The sequence below is a fragment of the Hypanus sabinus genome, chromosome 4 (genome assembly GCF_030144855.1).
Source record: "Hypanus sabinus isolate sHypSab1 chromosome 4, sHypSab1.hap1, whole genome shotgun sequence".
Taxonomy (NCBI): Eukaryota; Metazoa; Chordata; class Chondrichthyes; order Myliobatiformes; family Dasyatidae; genus Hypanus; species Hypanus sabinus.
The window spans coordinates 172,537,486-172,565,120 of record NC_082709.1 but is presented as its reverse complement, the minus strand read 5'-3'; the positions used below and the strand labels follow the sequence as shown (position 1 = coordinate 172,565,120).

Genomic DNA, 27,635 nt, shown 5'->3' with positions numbered 1-27,635 from the left:
TCCATCTACTAAAGGAATACTTCATAGAGTCCACTAAAGGAGGAAAATTGGCTTTATAAAGATCCTTATTTTTTAGTAATTATAACACCTAAATATCTAAAAGAATCCGTAACTTTAAAAAGAATATTATCATATATAGAGACATTCATTTAAAAGAAGTAATTCACTTCTACTAAAATTTATTTTATATCCTGAAAAGTCTCCAAATTTGTCAAATAATTTTAGCAAAGCAGGAATAGATTCTTCAGGCTTAGGTATATATACCAATAAATCATCAGCGTAAAGAGAGATGTTGTGCATGGTTTCATTCACAAAAATCCCATGAATATTTTTGGCTTCACGAAGAACAATAGCAAGGGGTTCTAATATTAAGCTAAATAACAGAAGATTTAATGGACAACCTTGATAGCTTGACAACCTTGATAGCTTGACAACCTTGTCCCCCATGATAGCTGAAAACAAGGAGACCTACAGTTATTAATGACAACAGTAGCAATAGGAGCTTTATATATCATTTTAATCCAATTATTGAAATTAATACCAAAACCAAATTTTTCTAAAACATTAAATAAATATTTCCATTTGACTCGATCAAATGCTTTTTCAGCATCCAAAGATATAACGCACTGTGGAGTTTTAGAAGAAAACAAATAAATAATCTTAAATAATCTCCGAACATTTGAGAAAGGTTAGCGACCCTTTATAAAGCCTGCTTGATCTTTAAAAATAATTTTACCCAAAATACTCTCCAACCAATCGGCCATAATCTTTGAGAGAATCTTAGCATCAACATTCAATAATGAAATTGGTCTGTATGAGGCACAATCAGTAGGATCTTTATCCTTTTTGAGAATTAAAGAAATTGAAGCTTCATTAAAAAGTAGAGGGTAAATCACTTTTCACAAAAGAATCTTTAACATCTCCAACATATATGGAGAAAGCAATTTTCCAAATTTTTTATAAAATTCTACAGGATAACCATCAAGTCCTGGGGCCTTACAAGATTGCATTGAAAAAATAGCTTTATGGATTTCGGATTCAGTAATTTGGGCATCAAGAGTTTTTTGATCCTCAGCAGAAATTTTAGGAAAATCTTTCATTAAAAAAAAATTCATTTCAGAAGAGTCTACTGGACATTGAGATTTATAAAGTTCAGTGTAAAAATCTTGAAAAATCTTATTAATTTCTTCATAATCCCGAGCCAGGGTACCATCTTTACTTTAATTTTCAAAATTTGCCTCTTGGCTCCAGCTGATTTTAATTGAGATGCAAGTAGTTTATAATTTTTATCTCCAAACATATAAAATTGGCTCTTTAACTTAAGTAGATAACCTTCAATTGGATGAGTTAATAATAAGTTATATTGTGATTGAGAAAGTTTAGGAGCATGAAGATACGTAAGGCCAGATTTGGGAACAGCTTCTTTCCAACTGTGATAAGACTGCTGAACAGATCCTGACCCGGATCTGGGCCGTAACTTCCAAATATCTGGTCCTGACTTGCATTACAGTACCTTCCCTTCTCTATTTTCTAATTATGATTTATAATTTAAATTTTTATTATATTTACTTCGATTTGTACTTCAGGGAGTGTGAAGCGCAGAAACAAATCACTTTGATGATTGTATGCTCTAGTATCAATTGTTTGGTGACAATAAAGTATTTGTATTTGAAGTTCCACCCTTTTAAATAAGTCAATATTAGGGGAAGTTGCATAGATATTATCTAAATCTTTAATTTGTTCCGAAATTTTATCTAATTCTGCTTTAGTCTGTTTTTTAAGTTTAGTTGAAAATGCTTTGAATGTATCCCATATAATTAATTTAGACATACCTCCTATATCATTAAAAAAAAATTCTTATCTGGCTTTCAATAAAACTGATAAAGTCAGAGTTTTGCAGTAAAGTCTGAGGCATGCGCCATGGTGGACAGCCAAAAATGACATCGTCAAATTCAAAGGAAAACTCAAAGGTGCATGATCAAATATAGCAATAGCATCATATTCACAGTTTTTAACATTAGGCAAAAAATGGGGATCAACTATAATATAATCAACCCTCAAATATTTTTTATAAACGTGAAAAAAAAGGAATATTCTCTGATCAGGGTGTAACTGCCTCCATAATTCGATCAACTCAAAATCGGTCAAAAAGGAGTTAATAACTGACACAGAACGATTTGGAAGTTGCTGATTAGTTGAGTTTTTGTCAATCATGCAATTTAAACAACAAATAAGATCCCCATCCATTATCAACATATGCTCATTTAAATCTGGCAGTAAAGTAAATACTTTTTTTGAAAAAATAAGGATTATCTAAATTAGGACCATACAAATTAACCAAAACAACCTTTCTATTATAAATCACTCCTTTAACAATTAAAAATCTACCATTAGAATCTGATTCAGTATCCTCTTGAGTAAATATATTAGATTTAATAAAGATAGACACGCCCTTAGTTTTGCTTTGAGAAGTACCATGGAGTTGTATTTCATTCCACCAGATCAAAATCTGTTTTGATCTCCCGCCCTGATATGCGTCAACTGAGCAAAAATTATATCAGGTTGGAATTGATTAATAATTTAAAGTCTTTTTTCGTTTAATAGGATGATTCCAACCACGTACATTCCAACTTATTACATTAATCTGTTTAACTGCCATACTATAATTTTATTCCAATTTACTTTATACATGCGCAGAACACATACCAATATGGGATTATCAAAGATGGCGGTGATGAAGAATACAGCCATATAGAAAACACACTTGCTCTGGAACCACCCAAGGAAAAAAACTCCTAACTCTAAACCCACCCACCCTCCCAAAAGCCCGAAACAAAGGCAAGCAAACTAAGATAGATGTGAAGCCATGAGCCGCTCTGTTGGTCTCGTCTCTCCCAACCCCCACCCCCCACCCCGCCGTTGATCTTTAATTCCTTTTTTCTGATCTTGAATTGATCTCAGTGTACGAACGATATCTTCAGCCCATGCTGGCATTTCATCAGATCTTTCCTTTCCCATTACCTTTGTCATGCGGATTCTTCCCACTTCTTGTAGACGTAGACATATTACTCCCCTTCAAGAATCAGCAATTAAAAACTTTAAATCCAAAATTTAAGCTGGGGGGGAGGGAGAGAGAACTAAGAGCAGCACAGAATTAGTGCTACTCCATTGACAGACAGAAGCAGTCACAATGTCTCCCCTGTAGAATTTTCTATTTCTGCATAAGTATGACCTAAAATGTGATCAGATCTTCGTGTAAGTTCTAAAACTAGATAAAGAAAACCCAATTAAATTATAAAATGCAAAAAACATATTTATTTGTTGAGAAAAAATACTAATATTACATGTATTGTTGGGGAAAGTATATGAACCCCTGGGGTAATGCCTTCTACAAAAGTAATTTGGAGCCTGTTGCTCCAATCAGTGAGATGTGGGTTGTGGAGATGACCTATAAAAAAGGCACACAAAATCAGGTTACTGACAGAGCTTGCTCTTCTCAGGAAAAATCTGTTTATATGCACCATGCTTAGATCAAAGCAACTTTTAGAGGACCTTGGAAGAAGAATTGTAGAGATGGGTCGAGCTGGAAAAGGCTACAAAAACATTTCTAAAGATCTGAGTGTTCATCAGTCCACAGTAAGAGAAATTGTCTACAAATGGAGGAAACTCAGTACTGTGCTACTCTCCCTAGGAGTGGGCATCCTGCAAAGATCACACCAAGAGCACAACATGCAATACTGAAGGGGATGAAAACGAACCCAAAGGTAACAGCAAAAGACCTGCAGAAATCTCTGTTCATGTGTCCACTATAAGAAAAACATTGAATAAGAAGGACACCTTGGTGGAAACCACTGCTCTCCAAAAAAAAATCATTTCTGTACGTCTCAAGATTGTAAAACACCCCTCAGATGTTCTTCAGTGGTGCTTCTGGGATAATGTTCAGTGAACAGATGAGACAAAAGTTGAACTTTATGGCAGAAGAATGCACATTGCTATCTTTGGCGGAAAAAAGGCACTGGACACCAACACCCAAACCTCATCCCAACTGTGAAGCATGTTGGAAGGAGCATCATGGTATGGGGCTGCTTTGCTGCCTCAGGGCCTGGATAGCTTGCAATCGTTGAGAGAACAATGAATTCAAAATTATATCAAGACATTTTACAGGATAATGTCAGGGTAGCAGTCCATCATCTGAAGCTTAATGGAAGTTGGATAATGCAACAAGACAGTGATCCAAAAGACAAAAGTAAGTCAACAACAGAATGGTTTAAAAGCAGGAAAATTCATGTTTTGGGATGGCCGAGTCAAAATCCTGACCATAATCTTATAGGAATGTTGTGGAAGTCCTGAAGCAAGCAGTTCATGCAAGGAAACCCACCAATATCCAATTGAAGCAGTTTTGTAAGGAGAAATGGTCTAAAATACCTCTAAGCCAATGTGTGGGACTGATCAACAGTTATTAAAAACGTTTGGTTGAAGTTATTACTGTACAAGGGGTCACAGCAGTTATGGAAAGTAAAGGTTTGCATACTTTTCCCAGCAAATGCATGTAATATTGAATAATTTTTCTCAATAAATGAATGACAAATGATGTTTTAGTGTTATTTAATTGGGTTCTCTTTATCTAGTTTTTGGATTTGTGCGACTATCTGATCACATTTTAGGTCATATTTATGCAGAAATAGAGAAAATTCTGCAGTGTTCACAAACTATATAGCATCACTGTACCTTGCTGTCTTAATCATTTGTTGTTCCTGCAGATAACATTCCTGTTTCAGAAAAATGGCATGTGGGTCATATATAATGGTGTAGCTCACATCATTCAATGTGTTTTTCTGTTTCTCCTATTAAAGCAGGTATTCCCATGCTTCAGCCTGTACTCCAGCTGCTATCTTTTCTCATAATTGACTGAAAATGTCAATATCCTTTTGTAGGCACACAAGAAAATGTGAACAGGATAGGCTATTGAGCCCCTCCAAGTTTGGCTGCCATTTCATATGATCATGACTGCTACCCCAAGGCTCAACTCCTGTTCTGTAACAGATCCCCTTTTAGTGACTTGCAGTTCTCTGGGGTATATTCCAGAAATTTGCTACCCTCTGTGAGAAGACCTTATCTTAAAAATGTCTGTCATTTGAGAGACTCCTGCTAGTGTAAACACCTCTTTTCAAAACCACGAACATACCCTGTCTTGCTCTCATTTGTATGTTGTATGTTTCAATTAGATCGCCCTTCATTTTTGCAAACTTTTTTGAAAGTTTGATCCTCAACTCAGAAGTTAGATTGAGGAATCTTGGTCAGTTGTCGTCCTTCTCGCAATTTGTTTTCCTCCTCTGTCAGCATCCTTGGAAATACTACACTTGGTTACTTTATCCGAGTCACTAAAATAGAGGGATCCCTGCACTCCAAGGCACCCTGCTTATTCCAGTCTGCTGATTAGAAATGTGCACATTCATTTCAACCTTGTGTCACAAACATGAGAAATTTGCAGATGCTTGAAATCTAAGCAACACACTGAAATGCTGGAGGAACTCAGCAGTCGAGGCAGCATCTGTGGAAAAGAGTACAACAGTTGACTTCTTGGACCAATACTTCATGTCCTTATTTTGAGGTTTCTAAGCGACACCTTATCAAACGTGCCTCAGAAATCTATTTTGTCCATTGACATTTTCTTTACCTACTGTTAGTTACATTCGCTAAATTTGTTAGGCGATTTTCACAAAACTATGTTGGCATTGTTTAGTTGGCATCAAAAGTCCTGCTAAGCATCCCCATATTGTCCAACAGTCTCTTGACAATTGTTGCCTATAATTTTCTGGCATCTTTCACCTTCCTTTATTGAATAGTGGTATCATCATTAATGTTTTCTATTCCTCTGAAATCTTTCCAATATTAGTGGAAATATTTATGCTACCCGTAAAGGATGTTACCAGGACTTGAGGGACTGAATTACAGAGGGAGATTGAGTAGACTGAGATTCTTCCTCTGGAGCAAAGGAGTATGAGGAGTGATCTCACAGAGGTAGATATCATGAGGGACATGTGGTGAATGTGCACTTTTTTTCCCCCTAGAGTTGGGGAATCAGTACTAGAAGGCATAGATTTAAGGAGAAAGGTGTTTGGTTTAATAGAACCTGAGGGGCACCTTTTTCACCAAGAGAGTAGTCATTATATTAGAATGAGCTGCCAGTAAGAATCATTGAGGCAGGTACATAAACAACATGTGTAAAAAGTATACGGTTAGGAAAGGTTTAGAGAAAACATGGGCAAATGGGCATTCTTAAATGGGAATCTTGGTCTCTATGGACCATTTGGACCAAAGTGCATGTTTCCTGCTGTATGATGTCCACACTGGCCCTTAAGCAACATCAGGTGAGATCCACCCTGAGGAAAGTGAATGCGAGTAAGGTAGCTGGCCCAGATGGAGTGCTTGGCTGGGTACCAAAAGCATATGCTGAACAGCTTGCTGAGATGATTACAAGTATATTTAACCTCTCATTGCAGCGAGTTATTGTTCCAACATCCATTAAAACCTCTACCATCATCCCAGTGCCCAAAAAAATCAGCTGTGAAGTATCTGAATGACTATTGCCCTGTACCACTGACACCCATCCATAGCCATGAAGTGCTTTGAGAGACTTCTGCTCTCACACATTAAGGCTAGAATCCCACCTGATCTGGACAAACACCAGTTTGCCTACCGGGCAAACCGCTCCACGGAGGATGCAATCACAACAGCCCTCCATATTGCTGTGACTCACTTTGAGGAACTGAACAGTTACATGAGGATGTTATTTGTGGATTTCAGTTCTGCATTTAACACAGTCATCCCCCATAAACTGGTCAGCAAACTGAGCACTCTTGGACTTGGTTCCTGCCTGTGCTCATGAGTCATGGACTTCCTCACAGACCGACCACAGCAAGTCAGAGTTGGTAAGCACACCTCCACCATTCTCATCTTAAAAATAGGCACCCCGCAGGGCTGTGTGCTGAGCCCTATGCTCTGTACAGTCTTCACACATGACTGCACCCCCATCTGTACCTCCAACTCCATAATTAAATTTGCGGTCAATACCACAGTGGTTGGCCTGATCTCGAATGAGGTGGATCATCTGATGGAGTGGTGTAAGGACAACAACCTGGTCCTTAACACTTCTAAAACAAAAGAGATGATCATTAACTTCAGGAGATCAAAGGAGAGAGTACATTCCCCCCCCCCCCCCCCCATATACATGGAGAGGTAGTGGAAAGTGTGGAAAACCTGAAGTTCCTTGGAGTTATGTTGTCAAAACAGCTGACATGGACCACCAACACCTCGCTGACGTGGACCACCAACACCTTGCTGACATGGACCAACAACACCTCGGTGCTTGTAAAAAATCACAACAAAGACTCTTCTTCCTCAGAAAGCTGAAACAGGCCAAACTCCCACAAAAGCTGTTGCTTAACTTCTACAGAAGCACAACTGAAACCATCCTGACCAACAGTGCCACTGTGTGGTGTGCCAGCTGCACAGCCGCTGAGCGACAAGACCTGTATCGCGTGGTGAAGGCGGCCCAGCGAATTGTCAGGATGGAGCTCCCAGGATTGGACACCATCTATTCCAGCAGACTCAGGAGGAAAGCAATCAGCATAACCAGAGACACCACACACCCCAGCCACTCCTTGTTTGACCCACGGCAGTCCAGCAAAAGGTTCAGGACACTAAAAACCAGAACATATAGAATGAGGAACAGCTTCTACCCCAGAGCTGTGGCCTCCAATACACCACTCCCACAGAACAATGACTGAAACCGTGAGCACCCACAAGGACTCAAATACTTGCACTAACGGCACTTTGTGCACTACTGTGATATTCTGGTGCTGCTGCAACTTATTTTCTGCTACTTATCTATTTAATACTGTTTTTCTATTACTGTTTTGTTTTTATCTGCTGCTTTATTTAATTGCCTGAGAGGAAGCCAAACAGAGTTTCATTTTACCTATGTATAATGACAGTAAAGATCATTCAATTCAATTCAATTCAATGCTGTAAGTCTTTGACTCTGTCCATCCACTATCTCTGGAACTATGTCTTTTCAAACCCAGGAAAACAGGCAGTTATGTCTGGGATTTGTCAGCTTTTGATCCCAATAGTTTGCATCATATTTCGAAGGGATGATATGCTGTATCTTGTGAATAGAAGGGTTGAAAATCTAAAATGAACATTGAAATTAATTCTATTCTTAAATTCAGTCACATCAACTCCATCTTTGGTGATTGGCATGTTTTGTCAATTTCTGCTGTAGCTGTTTGTGACAAAATAAATCTATAGATTTTATGCATCTTGCATCTCAAAAGCTTTATCATTGTCATTTCATCTTAGTAGGATTTGTGTACAAGTTGTACCATCAAATGTTTTGTGAATCAGTTTGATTTGAGCTTCAATTATAGGCAGAATAAGTCTATCAAATTAATTTTAAGCTCTCACATAATGATGTGGCAAATTCTACATGTGAGTTACCATGGTAGCTTGCACCACATAAGGTTAGGTTAAATTAGAGGAGTGGAAAATTAAGTGAGGTAAATGGGGGTTTAAAGGCTCTATAGAATTAAGAAAGTTGTTCAGCAACGCGTTAATAATTATGTTCCAGGGCTCTGATGATTGTCTCGTAAAGATCTGGGCCACACACACTGGTCGATTACTCTCCACCTTGCGTGGCCACTCTACTGAAATTTCTGATATGGCTGTGAATTACGAGAACTCTATGTTAGCTGCTGGCAGTTGTGATAAGCTAATTCGCATCTGGTGCTTGAGAACATGCGCTCCAGTAGCTGTGCTACAAGGACACACAGGATCCATTACTTCTTTGCAGGTAATATTAAAAATATGTAAAGTTTATGAAATTGTAAATACTATATTTAAAATCGTAATCAGTAGGTTTGCTCTTGATTCTACCAGTTTTCATATGGTGACTTTTTAAGGATTTCATTCTGATGACAACAAAATTACTTAAATTTCTTCTGCATAACCCTGAACTTAAAAACAATGATTTCAGCAAGTTAGCTCTGAAAGAGCTTGCATGGAACAGAATTATGTACTTACTTTAAAAATTAGGCTTCTACCATTTAGTTTCATATAAATTAGTTCAGAAAAATAATTAACTGCAAAGGGTTCTAAAAAAAACTTTCTGTAATTGAATGTAGGTATGTAAAAGTCTTGCTCTTTCATTATGTGAACTGGTTGTTGTAACGTGATACTCAAATACTTTGATATATATAATTGCAGTATATTCTTATTGGGGGAGAAAAGCGGCATGCTGATACAAATTGGAAGTTATTTTACAATCTGATCAGTTATTGTGTTTTTCAACATATTTTTTAAATGGTTGTCCAGTCATTTTTGTATCAGCATCTCAAATTGACGATGCAATTCGGGCAAAGTTACTGGAATTCAGAATTTGGCATTAAAAATCCAGTTGGAAAGGTTGTCTGGATAGACATTGGGGTTAGATGCCATTGAGTGCTCCAATTATATTTTTGAAATTTCAGTTTTGGCCACCATCTAAACATAAATATTGTACATGATGTGTGAGTGCCCGGAACACAGATAAATGTTGATTCAACTACTTTACACATACTAATGTCAAAATAAATTAGTAAATAGAGATTCAGTATTATTAATGAGGTTTTGTCATTTAAAATTTAAGTTTTTAATTTGTTGCAGCTGCATTAAAGCAAAGAATGTGATTCATCTATTTTTGCTGCTATTATGTAAATATGATTGAACTATTTACAATAGTCCTTGTGTTTTATGCATGTTGCTGCTTTCTACAATTTTCCAGTTTGGTCCAATGAGTAAAGGCTCAGTCCGGTACATGGCCTCTACAGGATCTGATGGGAGTGTGTGTTTTTGGCAGTGGGATTCAGATACACTAAAGTTTAAGTAAGTTTTACTAAGTATTGATCAATGACATAAAGTGGCTATTTTGTAAATTGGGATAATTATAATCTTGGTTTAATAATTTACCAGTTCATTTAAAAATATTTATTTAGTCTTTGCTGATATTTGTATGCACTACCACATTTGTAATATTTTCAAAGAGTAATAGTGACCATTATTTATAAAACCTTCAATGTCAGTCAGAATAAATATTCTGAAATGACAAAGGAAATAAAATTGATTTTTTTTCCACTTTGAAAATGATTTCTCGCTTCCCGAAAATAATTTCATTCTCAAACAATAAATGTGAAATATTATTGTACCATATCATTGGAAGCATGACAATAGTCAAAAAGTAAGAATGACAAAAAGATTTCAAGGAAGCAATTACAGTGAACGGAAATGTTTATTCATGGTCAATTCGATACAGAATTATTTTCTCAATTGGTTACAAATGCCTTGCTCTCTGGATTTAGCAGATTAATTTAGGGTTATAATTGAAATTACAATATATGAGCATGAACACATCAAATGATTGAGAAGCACTATGTTCTTGCAGGCATGGTGAAATTTTCACATGCCAAATTTAACCAATAATGGGTCAATGATTCTTGATCTGAAAAACATTGCAGCAGCTGTTTGAGCACTTGAAATGTTTTTAGTCTCAATGAATAAGAGACATTGTATAGTTACAGATCCTAAAAAAAGAATAGTTCTGATTGGTTAATGCTGTCATATGATTTTATGTAATGCTGCATATGTGAAACTCTGATAGAATTGTACAATAGTAGGCACAGTAGAGGGCTATTCTCTATTGAATCTTTGCCACTTCCAGATGGAACAATCCAACCAACCTGCTTCTCCATTCTTTTCCCTGTAGCTCTGTACATTCCTAATTATATATTCAATTTCCTTTAAGGATCCAATCTTATTTTTACCTCCTGTGCAGGGGATAAATTCCAGATCCTAATCACTCTTTAAATATTTTTCTTGCATTTTCCCCTTGTTGATTTTTATTTGCTTAAATTTTAACCTCTGCCTTTCTGGTCCTTGAGCTATCTATTACAATTAAGTTTCCTTTACTTGATTAAATGCATCAAGACATCAAAATCTCTATCAAATGTCCTCATGATGTTTTGTTTCAAGGAAACAAGTTCCAGCTGAAATGTTGCTAAATATATCATCTGTCGTGTTTGAAAGGAATGCCAAGGTTGATGCAGGGTAATCCAGTTCATTTAACCTTGATGTCATTTTCTTTGTAGTGGTTTGATGCAAATGAGTAGATTGCTGGCTTTTCAAAAGACATTCAATTCAAAATCTACAGAAATGAATCATGTCAGACCATGTTTGTTCAGTAGGTTTCCTTTCCTAAAGATTTTAGTAATAGTCTCATCACTATTAAAACAATGCTGTCACCAGTTTGGTTTTAATTCATTAATTTCATTAGCTGTATTAATATCCACAAGCTGATACTTTAAAAAATTACGGTTTTTTATGCATTGTTGCTCATCTGCAGAATGTAGATGTTGTGGAAAAGGCAAATTCAAATCCCATATTGTGCATGAGATGTTGAGAATGAGACTTTGTTGTGATCTTGTTCAGAGCATTCTGACTGGCTGCATCACCACCTCTGACTTGAGACTTCAATGCACAGGATTGGAGAGGGCTGCCAGCTACTATAGCTACCTTATGTTTCTTGCAACAAGCTGTGATCTCTTTACAAATGTATTCTTCTAAGACCGTAAGACTGTTGGGTGGTCTGTAGTATAGCCCCATTAACGTGGTCATACCTTTCTTATTTCTCAGTTACATCCATGATGCCTCATTAGATGAATTCTCCAGTCTCTACTGATGAGGCACTGCCATGACTAGTAACGCCACCCCTCCCACTTTAATCCCTCAGCTCTGCCACATCTAAAGCAATGGAACCCCAGAGTATTGAGCTGCCAGTTCTGTCCCTCCTGTAAACAAGTTTCACTAATGGCTCTCTAGAGTGGAAGTCAGAGGCGTGAGCGACAGAGGTAGACAGAGTAGGAGGGCTTTTGGTTCAATGGGGCTTCGTCGATAGCATGTCGAGGCGAGGTCAGCTACCTGTGAGGAATAGGAAGTATGTCTGTGAGGCCAGTGTTCTTTAGTGGGTGTCAGATGTGGGAAGTCAGGGAGACTCCCAGTCTCCTGGATGGCCGTATCTGTGCCAGGTGCGTCGAGCTGCAGCTCCTTGGGTTCCCCATCAGGGAACTGGAGCTGCAGCTCGATAACCTTTGTCTGGTCAGGGAAAGTGAGGAGGTGATAGAGAGGAGCTAATGGCAAGTAGTCTCACCGGGGCCTTGGGAGACAGGTAAGTGGGTAACAGTTAGGAGAGGGAAGGGTAAGAGTCAGATACTAGACAGTACCTCTGTGGCTGTCCCCCTTAACAATAAGTACTCCTGTTTGAGTACAGTTGGGGTGGGGGGAGGAGAACAATCCACCTGCGGGAAGCAACAGTGGCCGTGCCTTTGGCACAGAGTCTGGCCCTGTGGCTCAGAAGGGGAGGGAAAGGAAGAGGATGGCGACAGTGATAGGGGACTCTTTTTAGGGGGTCAGACAGGTGATTCTGCAGATGCAGGAAAGAAACACAGATGGTAGTTTGCTTCCCAGGTGCCAGGGTCCAGGATATTTCAGAATACTTCCACGATATCCCAAAGTGAGAAGGTGATCAGCTGGAGGGCATGGTACATATTGGTACTAATGACATAGGTAGGAAAAGGTCCTGAAAGTAGACTGCAGGGAGTTGGGAAAGAAGCTGAGAAGCAGGACTTCAAAGGTAGTAATCTTGGGATTACTGCCTGTGTCACACGACAGTGTGTATAGGGATAGAGTGAGGTGGAGGATAACTGTGTGGCTGAGGAATTGGAGCAGGGAGCAGAGATTAAATTTTTTGGATCCTTGGGACCTCTTTTGGGGCAGGCGCAACCTGTGCAAAAAGGACGGGTTACACTTGAATCCAAGGGGGATGAATATCTTGGCAGGGAGGTTTGCTAAGGCTGTTGGGGAGAATTTAAAATTGCTGGGGAGTTGGGACCGAACTGAAGAGACGAAGGAAGGGGAGGTCGGCTCACAAATAGAGGAAGCTTGCAGGGAATGTGAGAGGGAGGATAGGCAAGTGATAGAGAAATGATGTGCTCAGACACATGGGTTGAGATGTGTCTATTTTAATGCACGAAACATCATGAACAAAGTAGACGAGCTCAGAGCATGGATCAGTACTTGGAGCTATGGTGTTGTGGCCATTACAGAGACTTGGATGACTCAAGGGCAGGAATGGTTACTTAAGAGTGCCAGGCTTTAGGTGTTTCAGAAAGGACAGAGAGGGAGGCAAAAGAGGTAGGGGTGTAGCACTGTTGATCTGAGATGGTTTCAAGGCAGCAGAAAAGGAGGAAGTCATGGAGGGTTTGTTAACTGAGTGAAGAGGTGGAAGTTAGAAACAGGAAGGGGTCAATAACTCTATTGGGTGTTTTTTTTTATATAGATCTCCCAATAGTAACAGGGACATCGAGGAGCAGATAGGGAGACAGATTCTAGAAAGGTGTAATAACAACAGGGTTGTGGTGGTGGGAGATTTTAATTTCCCCAAATATTGCTTGGCATCTTCCTAGAGCAAGGGGTTTAAATGGGGTGGAGTTTATTACGTGTGTTCAGGAAGGTTTCCTGACACAACATGTAGATAAGCCTAGAAGAGGAGAGTCTGTACTTGATCTGGTTTTGGGAAGTGAACCTGGTCAGATCTCTCAATGGGAGAGCATTTTGGAGATGGTAATCACAATTCTATCTCCTTTACCACAGCATTGGAGAGGGATAGGAACAGACAAGTTAGGGAAGTGTTTAATTGGAGTAAAGTGAAATATGAAGCTATCAGGCAGGAACTTAGAAGTATAAATTGGGAGCAGATGTTCTCGGGGAAATGTATGCCAGAAATGTGGCAAATGTTCAGGGGATATTTGCGTGGCGTTGTACATGGGTAAGTTCCATTGAGAGAGGGAAAGGATAGTAGGGTACAGGAACCATGGTGTACAAAGGCTGTTAAAAATCTAGTCAAGAAGAAAAGAAAAGCTTAAGAAAGGTTGAAAGGCTATCAAGGAGCTTAAGAATGAAATTAGGAGAGCCAGAAGGGGCCATGAGAAGGCTTTGGTAGACAGGATTAAGGAACACCCCAAGGCATTCTACAAGTATGTGAAGAGCAAGAGGATAAACTGTGAGAGAATAGGTCCAATCAAGTATGACAGTAGAAAAGTGTGAATGGAACTAGAGGAGATAGCAGAGGTACTTAATGACTTAATACTTTGCTTCAGTATTCACTACAGAAAAGGACCTTGGGGATTGTAGGGATGGATTGCAGTGGACTGAAAAACTTGAGCATATAGATTTTAAGAAGCAGGATGTGCTGGAGCTTTTAGAAAGCATCAAATTGGATAAGTCACTGGGACCGGATGAAATAGACCCTTGGCTGTTGTGGGAGTTAAGGGGGGAGATTGCTGATCCTCTGGCAATGATCTTTGCATCATCAAGTGGGACAGGATTGGAGGGTTGCAGATGTTGTTCCCTTATTCAAGAAAGGGAGCAGAGATAGCCCAGGAAATGATAGACCAGTGAATTTTACTTCAGTGATTGGTAAGTTGATGCAGAAGATCGTGAGAGGCAGGATTTCTGAACATTTGGAGAGGCATAATATGATTAGGAATTGTCAGCATGGCTTTGTCAAAGGCAGATCATACCTTACGAGCCTGATTGAATTTTTTGAGGATGTGACTAAACACATTGATGAAGGTAGAGCAATAGATGTAGTGTATATGGATTTCAGCAAGGCATTTGAAAAGGTACCCCATGCATGGCTTACTGAGCAAGTAAGGTGGCATAGGATCCAAGGGGACCTTGCTTTGTTGATCCAGAATTGGCGTGCCCACAGAAGGCAAAGAGTGGTTGTAGAATGGTGATATTCTGCATGGGGGTCGGTGACCAATGGTGTGCCTCAGGGATCTGTTCTGGGACCCCTTCTCTTTGTGATTTTTATAAATGACCTGTGTGAGGAAGTGGAGAGATGGGTTAGTAAATTTGCTGATGACACAAAGGTTAGAGGTGTTGTGGATAATGTGGAGGGCTGTCAGAGGTTACAGTGGATATCGCTAGGATGTAAAACTGGGCTGAGAAGTGGCAGATGGAGTTTACATGGAAGAGCCTGTTTAAGAGCTGAGAGGCAATATTACAGTTTTATAGGACCCTGGTCAGACCTCTCTTGGAGTACCGTGCTCAGTTCTGATCACCTCACTACAGGAAGGATGTGGAAACTATAGAAAGGGTGCAGAGGAGATTTTCAAGGATGTTGCCTGGATTGCGGAGCATACCCTATGAGAATAAGCTGAGTGAACTTGGCCTTTTCTCCTTGGAGCGACGGAGGATGTGCGGTGACCTGATAGAGGTGTATAAGATGATGAGAGGCATTGATCATGTGGATAGTCAGATGCTTTTTCCCAGGGCTGAAATGCCTAACACGAGAGGGCACAATTTTGAAGATGCTTGGAAGTAGGTACAGAGGAGATATTGGGTAAGGCTTTTACGCAGAGAGTGGTGAGTGCACGGAATGGGCTGCCGGCGATGGTGATGGAGGCGGATATGGTAGGGTCTGTTAAGAGACTCCTGGATAAGTACATGGAGCTTAGGAGAATAAAGGGCTCTGTGTAATCCTAGGTCATTTCTAAACTAAGTACATGTTCAACACGGCATTGTGGGCTTGAAGGGCCTGTATTGTGCTGTAGGTTTTCTGTGTTCCTGTGGCTGGAATGTCAAAATTCCAAGTGTTGATTCCTGCCCTGAGCTTATCGACTTTTCCTATAATACTACTTGCATTGAAATATGCACAACTCAGTTCACTCATTGAACTATGCGCAACCTTTTGGTTGCTGACTTTGTCTGAGATCTTACTAACATCTGTCTCCACAGCCTCTCCACTGTTGGCACTGTGGTTCCCATTCCCCTGCAACTCTAGTTTAAACCCTCACTTTGCAATATTAGCAAACTTTTCTGATAGGATATTGGTCCCCCTCCAGTTCAGATGCAAACTGTCCCTTTTGTACAGGTCCCACTTTCCTTGGAAGTGAGCCCAATGGTCCAAAAATCTTATGCCCTCCCTCCTACTCCAACTGCTTAGCCACGTGTAAAACTGTGTAATCTTTCTTGTTCTGGCCTCATTTACAGGTGGCATGGGTAGTAATTCTGAGATCACAATTCTGGAGGTACTACGCCTAACTCTCAACTCCCTGTGCATAACCTTGTCACTCATCCTACCCATGTCATTGGTACCCACATAGACCACTATTTTTGATGCTCATCCTCCCACTTAAGTTTGCTTTGGACTCAATCCGAGATATCCTCGACCCCGGTACCAGGGAGACAACATACTATCCTTGAATTCAATCTTGAATTCCTTTCAATTCTGAATTAGCGATTGAAGTTTACAGGAGCAGTTGAGACCATGCTGTGCAATGATTTGTTCTTCATTTATCTTCCTTTTCTATATGCTTTCCTTTATAAACTTTATTTGATGGCCATTTGGGCACCACTTGGGTTATATCTCGGCAAAATGGCTTAATTACAAATTTTCAAGAAGGCATTGGAGTTAAAAACAGTAGGTAAGACTGTTATTTCAGCTTTGATTGTTATAACACTATGTTATCATTCATCTGAAAAACAAAGAAAAACAGTTATTGAGAAGTTTTGTTAAAAAGAGGTATTTTTCTTTGATCTTGAATTCCTTTCAATTAGGAATCAGCCATTGAAGTTTACAGAGCGGTCGAGACCAGGCTCTCCAATGATTTGTTCCTCATTTAGCATTGGTAAGTATGAGAAACACTTCGTACTTTTTAATTTTTATGAATCCTGAAAGTGATTGCCTGAAATGGAGGGCTATGAGGATAATTTAGATCAGCTGTGTTTGTTCTGCTCTGAAACATCGGATGCTGGACGGTAACCTTAAAAAGATATATAAAATTTTGAAGAGCATAGATAGTCAGTATTGACCTAATTATAAATTCATTCAGTAAGTACAATTTAGTAAATGCTTTCGCGGGTATTTTCAGAAGTGATCATAAATGTTCAAAACTGCATATGTTTATTCTTTGTCTCTGGGAGATAGGTGGAGTTTGCAGAGTTGAGTAAGAATTTTATGTGTTGTGAGATTGTACAAATGTGTTCACTAATAGAGAGGTACCAATTCTGCACTTTGGAACTTTTAATGCTTGTTGTGAAATAACTTGGTAGGGAAGGTTTGTGCTTTTGCCAACTTGTTCAAAAATTTCCATACACCATAAGAAATAGGAGCAGAATTAGGCCATTTGGCCCATCAAGTCCGCTTTGCCATTCAATCATGGCTGATCCTTTTCTCCCCTCAACTCCATTTACCGGCCTTCTCCCCGTAACCTTTGATGCCATGATCGATTAAGAAACTATCAAGCTCTGCCTTACAAACACCCAATGACCTGGCTTCCACAGCTGCCTGTAGTAACAAATTCCATAAATTCACCACCCTCTGGTTAAATAAATTTCTGCACATCTGTTTTAAATGGACACTCCTCTATCCTGAGGCTGTGCCCTTTTGTCCTAGACATTCCCACCAATGGGATGCAGCCTTTCCACATCTGCTTTCAAAAACTACTTTCCTCCTTTCTTAAAGAGTGAGAGTGATATTTGCAATTTTCTAGTCCTCTGACACCATGCCAGAGTCCAGTGATTTTTTGAAAGATCATTACAAATGCCTCCATAATCTCTACCACTACCTCTTTCAGAACCCTAGGGTGCAGTTCATCTGGTCCAGATGATTTGTCTTTCAATTTTTTGAGCATCTTTTCCCTTGTAATAATAACTGTACTCACTTCTCTTCCTTCACAGCCTTTCACATCTGGCACACAGCTAGTGTCTTCCACAGTGAAGATTGATGCACAATACTCATTTAGTTCATCTGCCATCTCTTTGTCCCTTGTTATTATTTCTCCAGCTGCATTTACATACCTGAAAAAGCTTTTACTATCTGCTTGTTTAGCTTGCTTTCATATTTCATCTTTCCTTTCCTAATGATTCTTTTGGTTGCTCTCTGTCAGTTTTTAAAAGCTTCCCAATCCTCTATCTTCCCACTAATTTTTGCTTTTCTTGTAGTAGTAGTAGTAGTAGTAGTAGTAGTAGTAGTAGTAGTAGTAGTAGTAGTAGTAGTAGTAGTAGTAGTAATCAAACTACTTTATTGATCCCAAGTGAGAAATTCTTTTGCTACAGCAGCGACATTTAAAAACACACTTAGCGATGTGCAGACTTAACTATTAAAGTACAGAATAATAATATACAGAATAATAATTTACCAATGTCCAGTAATGTATGAATGATAAAACAGACTATTGTACTATGGTGTGTGTTCTCCTGTCGCACAAATGAATTCTTGTATATGCTTATTGCATCTGATAGGAAAGATTTTCTGTAATGATCCTTGTGACAGCAGAACTGAATGAGTTTGTTTGAAAGAGTGCTCTGCTACTTATTCAGTAGGACATGAAGAGGATATGCCAGATTGTCCATAATGGATAAGTTTGCTTAGTGACCTCCTCCCTACCACTAACTCAAGAATCCGGGTCCAGCCTTTTTAATTAGTTTATTTAGTCTTTTTGCATCACCAGCACCGATGCTGCTCCCCTAACTTAAAGCTGCAAAGAAGACTGCACTTGCTGCAACAGACTGGTAAAAGATCTCCAACATCCTGCTGCACACATTGAAGGATCTCAGCTTCCTTAGAAAATAGTCTGCTTATCCCCTTCTTGGAAACAGCTTTGGTGTTGGTTTTCCAGTCAAGTCTGTTGTTGAGGTGAACACTTAAGTATTTGTACTCCTGCACCTCTATGCCCTCTCTTTTGCATTTACATTAGCTTTGACTTTCCTTGTTAGCTATGGCCCCACCCTGTCCAGGATAAGCCTACACTGTTGTCCTTGTCCACTGAACCCTTGTGGCTGCACCAAGCTTCAGTGTGTTCCTCAGTACCTACTCTTGCAGTCTGGATTGTGTTATTTGGAAGCATTCCTCCACAGCCATCTCAATGTGCTGGCAGACAAACAAGTTCCAGGCAGACCAAGGGCATCATTCACAGAGTTGATGATCTGCCAGCCGTGGCTGATGTCCATCTCCATGTGTGCCCCTGAGAGCAGCCCGTACATCAGAGGGAGCTCTGTCACGCAGCTGCTCTGGGTGAACTGTGACACAGGCCCTTGCGTCTTTCTTCATACCCTCTTTGCAAACCCAGTCTGCAAAAAGGTGAACAATCATCTCGTCGCCATTGCAACCATGCCACAGGCAATTCATGTGGGGTAGAATCAATTACAATGGTTTATAATTCTTTTCAAGCTATATGCGTGTATAGTGGTGCTGGAATACTGCACCCGGGTTTTCACCAGAAATTTGCCATACTTAACCATTAATTACATAAAAGTTGAGGGTTTATTGTACTGGACTCTTAGTGCTTTCAGTGTTAATGCTGTACCATGTATCTGTAGAAAATCTGAAATGAGAGTTCTGTATTTTTGTTTGCAGTTTTTCCATTCTTCTAATTTACATATTAATTATTTTCTCTCATAAGGTGGTATGTTTCTAGCAGCTGGCAGCAGTGATCATGTGATTAGAATATATTATCTGGGATCTGGAACACCTGAGAAGATTTCTGAATTAGAATCTCATGTGGTAAAGATGTTCCTGAAGTTTTGAAGCACATTTTATTTGATTTCTGATTACTGCTTAATAATTTGGGATTATTGTTTAAAACAAATATGTTATCTGGTAGCTTTTAAAAACATTGAAATTGCTTTCAATTCAAGCATTAGTCATTAATCAATTGCTTTACCTACACAATTACCATTGATTGCATCTGTTTTTAATAGTAAATGATTGCCTACTTAGTTCAATGGGACAATTGTGTTTAAGGAAGAGAGAGTTTTGTGGGAAAAAAAGGCAGTTTCAGGTGCTAAAACAATAATTAGAATTTCCTAAACTTGTTTCATCTCTCTGTTTAAAGAATTTATATTGGTTTAAGGGAATCTTAAAAATTACATCTAATGATGCTTTGAGATTCACTAAAACCACTCTGCTACAAATATTGTTACACTATTGGCTCAAATGTAAACTACAGATGTGAATTAAAACATTGAACTGAGAATGTTGGCCTGCGATATCAAGATGATATTTGAATGAATATTATGTTAAGGACTCCTGATAAAACTGAAGCCAATGATAATCAAGGTAATTCTAGTGCAGCAGTTCCCAGCCTTTTTTATGCCATGGACCTCAGCCATTAACTAACCAGTCTGTGGATCCCAGGTTGGAAACCCTGGCTGGGCCACATTTCATTCAAACAAAGATACTGGAGGTCAATAATTTAAGCCCAAAGACAGTTGCAGGAGTTCCTTACTGTAGTAAACTTAACTGACAGTATCATTCAGTGTGGAAACAGACCCATAAAATGTGCTGGCATTTAAAAGTTTATTTACATGAATCTCATTTCGTTTTTACACGTTCCCATTAATCTCCCCCAGATTCTTTTTTTTAACCAGGGACAATTTATATCAGACAATTAATTTACCCACTTACATGCCTTTAGGATGAGGAAGGAAATCAGAACATTCAGAGGAAACCTATATGAGGCGTAATAGTATCCAGCAATCAGAACATTATTAGTACATCTACATTTTCAAATTTTCACTACTCAGTCCATTGTTAGTCCTTGTGTCTAGTGTGTGCCATCTACAAAGAACATTACAATTATTTGGCAAGATTATTTTGGCAGCATCTCTCCACTCCCAAACATGCCACTAGATTTTTTCGAAGCATTTTAGGAGCTGCAAGAGAATGCCACCACTTAAAGGATACTTAATATAACATCCTATCTTGGAAATAAATTTTTGCTGGTTTAAATCCTGGAAATTCCCCCTCACATTACTGTGTGAGTAACCTCACCGGAAGGATTTCAATAATTCAACTATATGGTTCACAATGAGTTAAGTGGCATGAACAATGCTGGCCTTGTAGTAATATTTACCTCCCACAAAATAATCGAACAAAATGACTTTATGGAGCATGTTTTAAATATTTGTACAAGAATGACCCAATGTCTTGCCTCTTTCACACTGATGGCCCTCCCGGAGAAAAGCATGTACGTTCTGGTGTTTTTCTTCAAAGCTAATTAGTTCATGAAGCAAGCTTTCTCTTCCACTGTTTTAAATTAATGTTGTATTGAATCTTTCTTTCTAATGGAGGTACCTGTATCTGGAAACAATTGACTTGACATCAGTATTGTCTGTTCATTTCAGCCTAGCTTACAATTAGTGACCAGAATATGAGCGTAAGGAACAGGAGGAAACATGTGGCAACTTGAGCCTGCCCTTCTATTAAATAAGTTAATAGCTGATATGACTATTATTCTCAACACTTTTTTCTGCCTGATGTCCATAATCCTGTACTTTCAAGTGTTGCTGAAAAGGCGGCTTAACATATGGTACTGTGATTCAGAGGTGTGATTAACTACTAAGCCAAATGCCAATAACCAATGTAAAGAAATGGAATGATCAAATGCTTTCAATGTCTGAAATCCGAAGAATAATTTAATAGGTCCTTTGTCAAATGCCGACAAACTTGTCTTTCCATCATTTTAGCTTACTTTTCTGCAGAGTACATAATATATTTATTTTTGTGGGCAGCCTTCTATGTAACAAAAAATGTATCAATTGTACAATGCAATGAGATTATTGTTGTACGTGACTGGCGTTAAAATAGCGGACATACAAGCTGTGTTTTGTTAGTATTTTCTTAAATATTGACATTTATCTTTACTGTTCCAGGACAAAGTAGACAGTATTCAGTTCTCGAACAATGGTGATAGGTAAATATTTTATATGTTACTGTATGTGTTAATAATGTAATAACATTGTTATTTTGGTTTGCTGTCTATAATGCTTCCTGGCAATTACTGGAAATACCTGATTATAACTTGTTCATAACTAGATTACCATTGCAACAGTTTTGTTCAAAGCAACACATTTAATCTGCTGAATATATATGTTCACATTAGTTAATACAGTAGTTTTAATGAAGTGATTTTCATCTATTAAAAGTTGCATGGTTTTGTTAGTTAAAGGGTATTCTGAAGATAGTATTTTACAAAACTGTTTATCCTATGTAATCTTGAAAAGAGACTGTAAAACATAGAGGCAAAGTTCAGACATTCAGCCCATCTCCTGCTTTATCCCTGTAACCTTTGACACCCGCAGTAAACCGGAACCCATCAACCTCCTCCTTAAATTTACCCAACAAATTGGCCTCCACAACTTTCTGAGGCAAAGAATTCCTTAAGTTTTCTATCCTCTGGCTAAAGAAGTTCCTCTCATATTTGTTCTAAATGGATGTCCTTTTATTGTAAGTTCTACTCTCTAGGTCTAGATTCCCTCACTATAGGAAATATCCTCTCCATTATCCACTCTAGGCCTTTCAGTATTCAATAAGTTTCAATGAGATCACCCCCTCCCTCATTTTTCTATACTCTTTTAACAAGTACAGGCCCAGAGCCATCATTTCAGGAATCATTTTTGTGACCCTCTTCAATGCCAGCACATATTTTCTTAGATAAGGGGCTCAAAGCTGTTCACAGTACTCCAAGATGGTCTAACCAATGACTTGTAAGGCTTCAGCATTACATCCATATTTTTATATTCTTGCCCTCTTAAAAATGAATGCTAACATTATATTTGCCTTTCATTCCACTGACTAGACCTGCAAGGTAATCTTCAGGGAATCCTGCACATGGACTCCCAAGTCCCTTTGCACCTCTGATTCGTTTATTCTTTCTAACAAATGTATGACCATACACTTCCCTACACCACATTCCATCTCCCACTTCTTTGCCCATTATCTCAATCTGTCTTGTCCTTCTTCAGACAACTTGTTTCCTCAATACTACATGTCTCTGCACCTATCTTATTGTTTAAAAACTTGTTCACAAAACCATCAGTTCTGTTATCAAAATCATTGACACTTACTGTAAAAAGAAGCAGTCCAAAAACAGATTCCTGTGGAATATCACTCATCACCGACAGCCAACTAGAAAGGGCTCCCTTTATTCCCACTCTTTTCCTCCTGCCAATCAGACAGTCTTCTATCCATTGTAATAATACTATGGGCTCTTATCTTGGTAAACATTCTTGTGTGGCACCTTGTCAAAGGCCTTCTGAAAATCCAAGCAAGCACCATCTACCAATTATCCTTTGTCTTTCTAGTTATTTCCTCTAATAGTTCCAGAGATCTGTCAGGCAAGAATTCCCCTTAAGGAAAATATGTATTCTAAAATTAAAAATGTAATCATTGTAAATTTGGTATTATATGTAGTAGAATGAATTTATGAAATAAAAGGTGTGTAATTTATTATTTTGATGGGGAATTATAACCAATTTAATAACATTTAAAGTAATTATCTTCCAGATTTAAGGTGCCATTTAAATGGGCTCTAACTCAGCAGTAATTTGTTGTTATAGTTATCAAAATGGTTTTGTCTTAACCTATTTTTCTCGTTACTTAAGTCCTATCACCAGTTTTAGGGCATAGGCTGCTGTCAGCAGCTCATTTAGTGTCTTCTGTTGTGGGCCAGTCTTACACATTGTCTCTAGGTGTAGCCCATCTTCTTTATATATCCTGTCTCTGTCATGGATGAGGTTCTTTGGAACTACTGCTGGTGTTTCTGTAGCACTGGATTTTTAAGGAATAGGATTTTGTTATCCCCACAGCCAAACCAATGCATTTCGCAGACAGATAGAGTTAACTGTTTCTCTGCTAATCATTTATTAACATTGGCATTATTTTAGAAATACAGAAACAAAAAAAAAAGTTGCCAGATTCCTTGCATTTTCAAAGCTTATCTTTCATAAGCAAAAGGATTGCAAGGGACAGAATTTTTCCTCTGGAACACCAGAATAACAATCCACGTGTGGAGCCAAAACAGATGGGGCTGATCTTAAGGGAACGGTAGAGATAATAAAGTGGTCGTAGAATGGTAGGGGAATGAAAGTGTTAGTAGAGGATCTCCTCTCTGACTGGAAGGCTTTGTTGCTTGTCATATATATCAATGATTTGGATGATAATGTAGGTAACTGGATTAGCAAATTTGTGGATGACACCAAGATTGGGGGTGCATTGGACAGTGAAGAAAGCTTTCAAAGTTTACAGAGGGATATGCATGTGTATTTACTCAGGAAATGGATCCAAAATCTATAGAAGCGAGGCTAAATGGTATCAACTTCATGGCCCCCTTTACAGATTACAGAACAGGAGGTCTTTGCTACCCTGAGGGAAATCAGGGTGGATGAATCCCCAGGGCCTGAGGAGGTGTTCCCTCAGACCCTATGAGAGGCAAGTGCAGAAATAGCAGGGGCACTAGCAGGGATACTTAAATCAACCCTAGCGACATGGGCAGTACCAGAGGATTGACTATGTTCTGCTGCTTAAAAAAAGGGCTCTAAACATAAACCAGGAAATTATAGGCCGGTGAGTCTGACATTAATGGTGAGAAAGTTATTGAAAGGTATTGTAAGGCACTGGATATTTGTATTTGGATAGACATGGACTGATTAAGGATAGTCAGCATGGCTTCATGCATGGTAGGTCATGTCTAACCAATGTTCTAGAGTTTTTGAAGAAGTTACTAGGGAAGTGGATGAAAGTAAGGCAGTGGATATTGTCTACATGAACTTTAGTAAGGCATTTGACAAGATCACACATGGGAGGCTGATCAAGAAGGTTCAGTCGCTCAGCATTCAAGATGAGGTAGTAAATTGGATAAGACATTGGCTTTGTGGGAGAAGCCAGAGAGCAGTGGTAGAGGGTTTCCTCTATGACTGGATGCATGTGTTGTTTAATATCCAGATCATTGATATAGATGACAATGTAGTTAACCGGATCAGCAAATTTGCGGATGACATCAAGACTGGGGGTCCATTGGATAGTGAGGAAGGCTATTGTGGCTTGCAGAGGGATTTGCATTAGCTGGAAAAATGGGCTAAAAACCGGCAGATGGAATTTAATACAGACAAGTGAGGGGGTAGGACCAACCAGGGTAAGTCTTACACAGTGAATGGTGGGGCACTGAGTGTGGTAGAACAGAGGGATCTGGTAATATAGGGCCATAATTCATTGAAACTGGTGTCACAGGTAGGGTTGTAAAGAAAGCTTTTGGCACATTGACCTTCATCAATCAATGTATTGAGTATAGAAGATGGGATGTTATGTTGAAGTTGTACGTTGGTGAAGCCTGATTTGGGGTATTGTCTGAGGTTTTGTTCATCTATCTACGGGAAAGATGTAAATAAGATTGAAAGAGTGCAGATATAATTTACAAGGATGTTACCTGGTCTGGAGGACCTGAATTATAAAGAAAAATTGAATAGGTTAAGTTTGTGTTCTTTGGAATGTAGAAGATTGAGAGGAGATTTGATAGAGGTGTATAAAATTATATATTTCTGGATATAATGGATAGGATAAATGCAAGCACGCTTTTTCCATTGAGGTTGGGTGGGATTATAACCAGTGGTTATGGGTTAAAAGTACAAGGTGGGAGGTTTAAGTGGAATATGAGGGGAAATTTCTTCACTCAGAGTTGTGAGGGTGTGGAATGAGCTGCTCACACAAGTGGTACATGTGTGCTTGTTTTCAATGTTTGGGAGAGGTTTGAATAGGTTCATGTACAATAACGTTAAGGAGGGCTATGGTCCTGGTGCAGATTGATGGAAGAAAGTAGTTTAAATGGTTTTGGCATGGACTAGATAGGCTGAAGGACCTGTTTCTCTACTTCTACAATTCTATGGCTCTATGTTCTTTGCTTATATTTGGATTTTGCATCTGCATGGTGAAACTTTGTCTTGCTTATTTTTATAAATTAGATTTGTCAGTGGTAGCAGAGATGGAACAGCACGAATCTGGCAGTACCAGTCCCAAGAGTGGAGAAGTCTCTTACTGGACATGAGTGCCAAATTGCCAGGGTAAGATTTGGGATTTTCTGTTATTAAAATTTGTATTGTCGTATATGAGTATCTAAACAAATGGCTGTAAGGTATTTAACTGCAGGTGTATTAGCATTCAGATTTATTTGTTTTTTGCTTTGTGTAGTATAGTTTTTCACTGAATATAGTTACATGTTGCTTTTCACGTTGGTGTTTTCTGCACACAAAATGCTGGTGGAACGCAGCAGGCCAGGCAGCATCTATAGGAAGAAACACAGTTGATGTTTTGGGCTGAGACCTTTTGTTAGGACTAACTGGAAGGAAAGATATTAAGAGATTTGAGAGGGGGAGGGACAGATCTTCCTATCATTTCAGATCTCCCCCTCCTCCTCCCCCCCACTTTCAAATCTCTTACTGTAGTGATGTGCTATACACAGCGCTGAAATAACGACACGGTCGGTAAGTCGTTTTGAGACTAGTTTATTCAAACTTCACAGTGCTGGAATTTAAATCCCTTGTGCCCGCCCTCTCTGGGTGGAAATGACATCAGAGGTGCATTACCAAAGTCTCCCCCCACGCACTGGCTATTTGTAAGCCGGTTCGCCTGTGCAAAAAGTGGGTCACCACATAACCCTCCCCCCCGCCCCCCCCCCCAAACCGGCGATACACCCTCCAATGTCCACCCTCCAATGTCCACAGTCTGGATCAGCCTCTGTTTGGGAGGTCTGCCTCTGCGCCACGGTACCTGAACCTCGACCGGCTGCGCCAAGTCCACATGGGCTGGTTTGAGTTGGTCAACCGTGAAAACCTCCTCTCTCCCCCCCAATGTCCAGAACGTATGTGGACCCATTGTTGTTGATCACCTTGAATGGCCCCTCGTACGGTCGCTGTAGCGGTGCCCGGTGTCTGCCCCTTCGTACAAACACAAACTTGCAGTTCTGCAGGTCTTTGGGTACATGGGCCAGGGTCCGTCCGTGCTGTGAAGTTGGTACGGGGGCCAGGTTGCCGAGCCTTTCGCGTAGCCTGTCCAGGACTGCTGCGGGTTCTTCCTCTTGCCCCCTTGGGGCTGGTATGAACTCTCCCGGGACGACCAGGGACGCGCCGTACATCAACTTGGCTGACGAGGCGTGCAGATCCTCTTTGGGCGCTGTACGAATTCCAAGCAGGACCCAGGGAAGCTTGTCCACCCAGTTAGGTCCTCTCAGGCGGGCCATGAGAGCCGACTTAAAGTGATGGTGGAAGCGTTCGACTGTGGGTGGTAGGCAGTCGTGTGGTGCAGTTGCGTTCCCAATAGGCTGGCCACAGCCAACCACAAGCTGGAGGTGAACTGCGTGCCTCTGTCGGAGGTAATGTGGGCAGTTACCCCGAAGCGTGCTACCCAGGTTGCGATCAGTGCTCGGGTGCAGGAATCAGCAGTTGTGTCGGTGAGCGAGACCGCCTCTGGCCACCTCGTGAACCGGTCTACCATCGTTAGGAGGTACCGCGCTCCTCGGGACACTGATACGGGGCCCACGATATCCACATGAATGTGGTCAAACCTCCGGTGGATGGGTTCGAACTGCTGCAGCGGGGCTTTAGTGTGCCGCTGCACCTTGGCTGTTTGGCACTGCGTGCACGTTCTGGCCCATTCACTGACCTGTTTGCGAAGTCCGTGCCATGCGAACTTGCTGGAGACCAGC

At 39.7% G+C, this 27,635-nt stretch overlaps 1 protein-coding gene across 5 annotated transcripts in view; it reads left to right on the top strand.

Moving 5' to 3' along the window:
- LOC132393496 (bromodomain and WD repeat-containing protein 1-like) overlaps window positions 1-27,635 on the top strand; it is a 158,105-nt gene that overhangs the window by 18,015 nt on the left and 112,455 nt on the right. For all 5 annotated transcript variants that reach the window (XM_059968828.1, XM_059968825.1, XM_059968826.1 and 2 more), the window contains 6 exons: window positions 8,633-8,854; window positions 9,824-9,924; window positions 16,717-16,787; window positions 19,563-19,663; window positions 21,814-21,854; window positions 25,897-25,995. In XM_059968828.1, coding sequence (XP_059824811.1) covers window positions 8,633-8,854; window positions 9,824-9,924; window positions 16,717-16,787; window positions 19,563-19,663; window positions 21,814-21,854; window positions 25,897-25,995 — 635 coding nt within the window. The remainder of the gene's footprint in view (window positions 1-8,632; window positions 8,855-9,823; window positions 9,925-16,716; window positions 16,788-19,562; window positions 19,664-21,813; window positions 21,855-25,896; window positions 25,996-27,635) is intronic.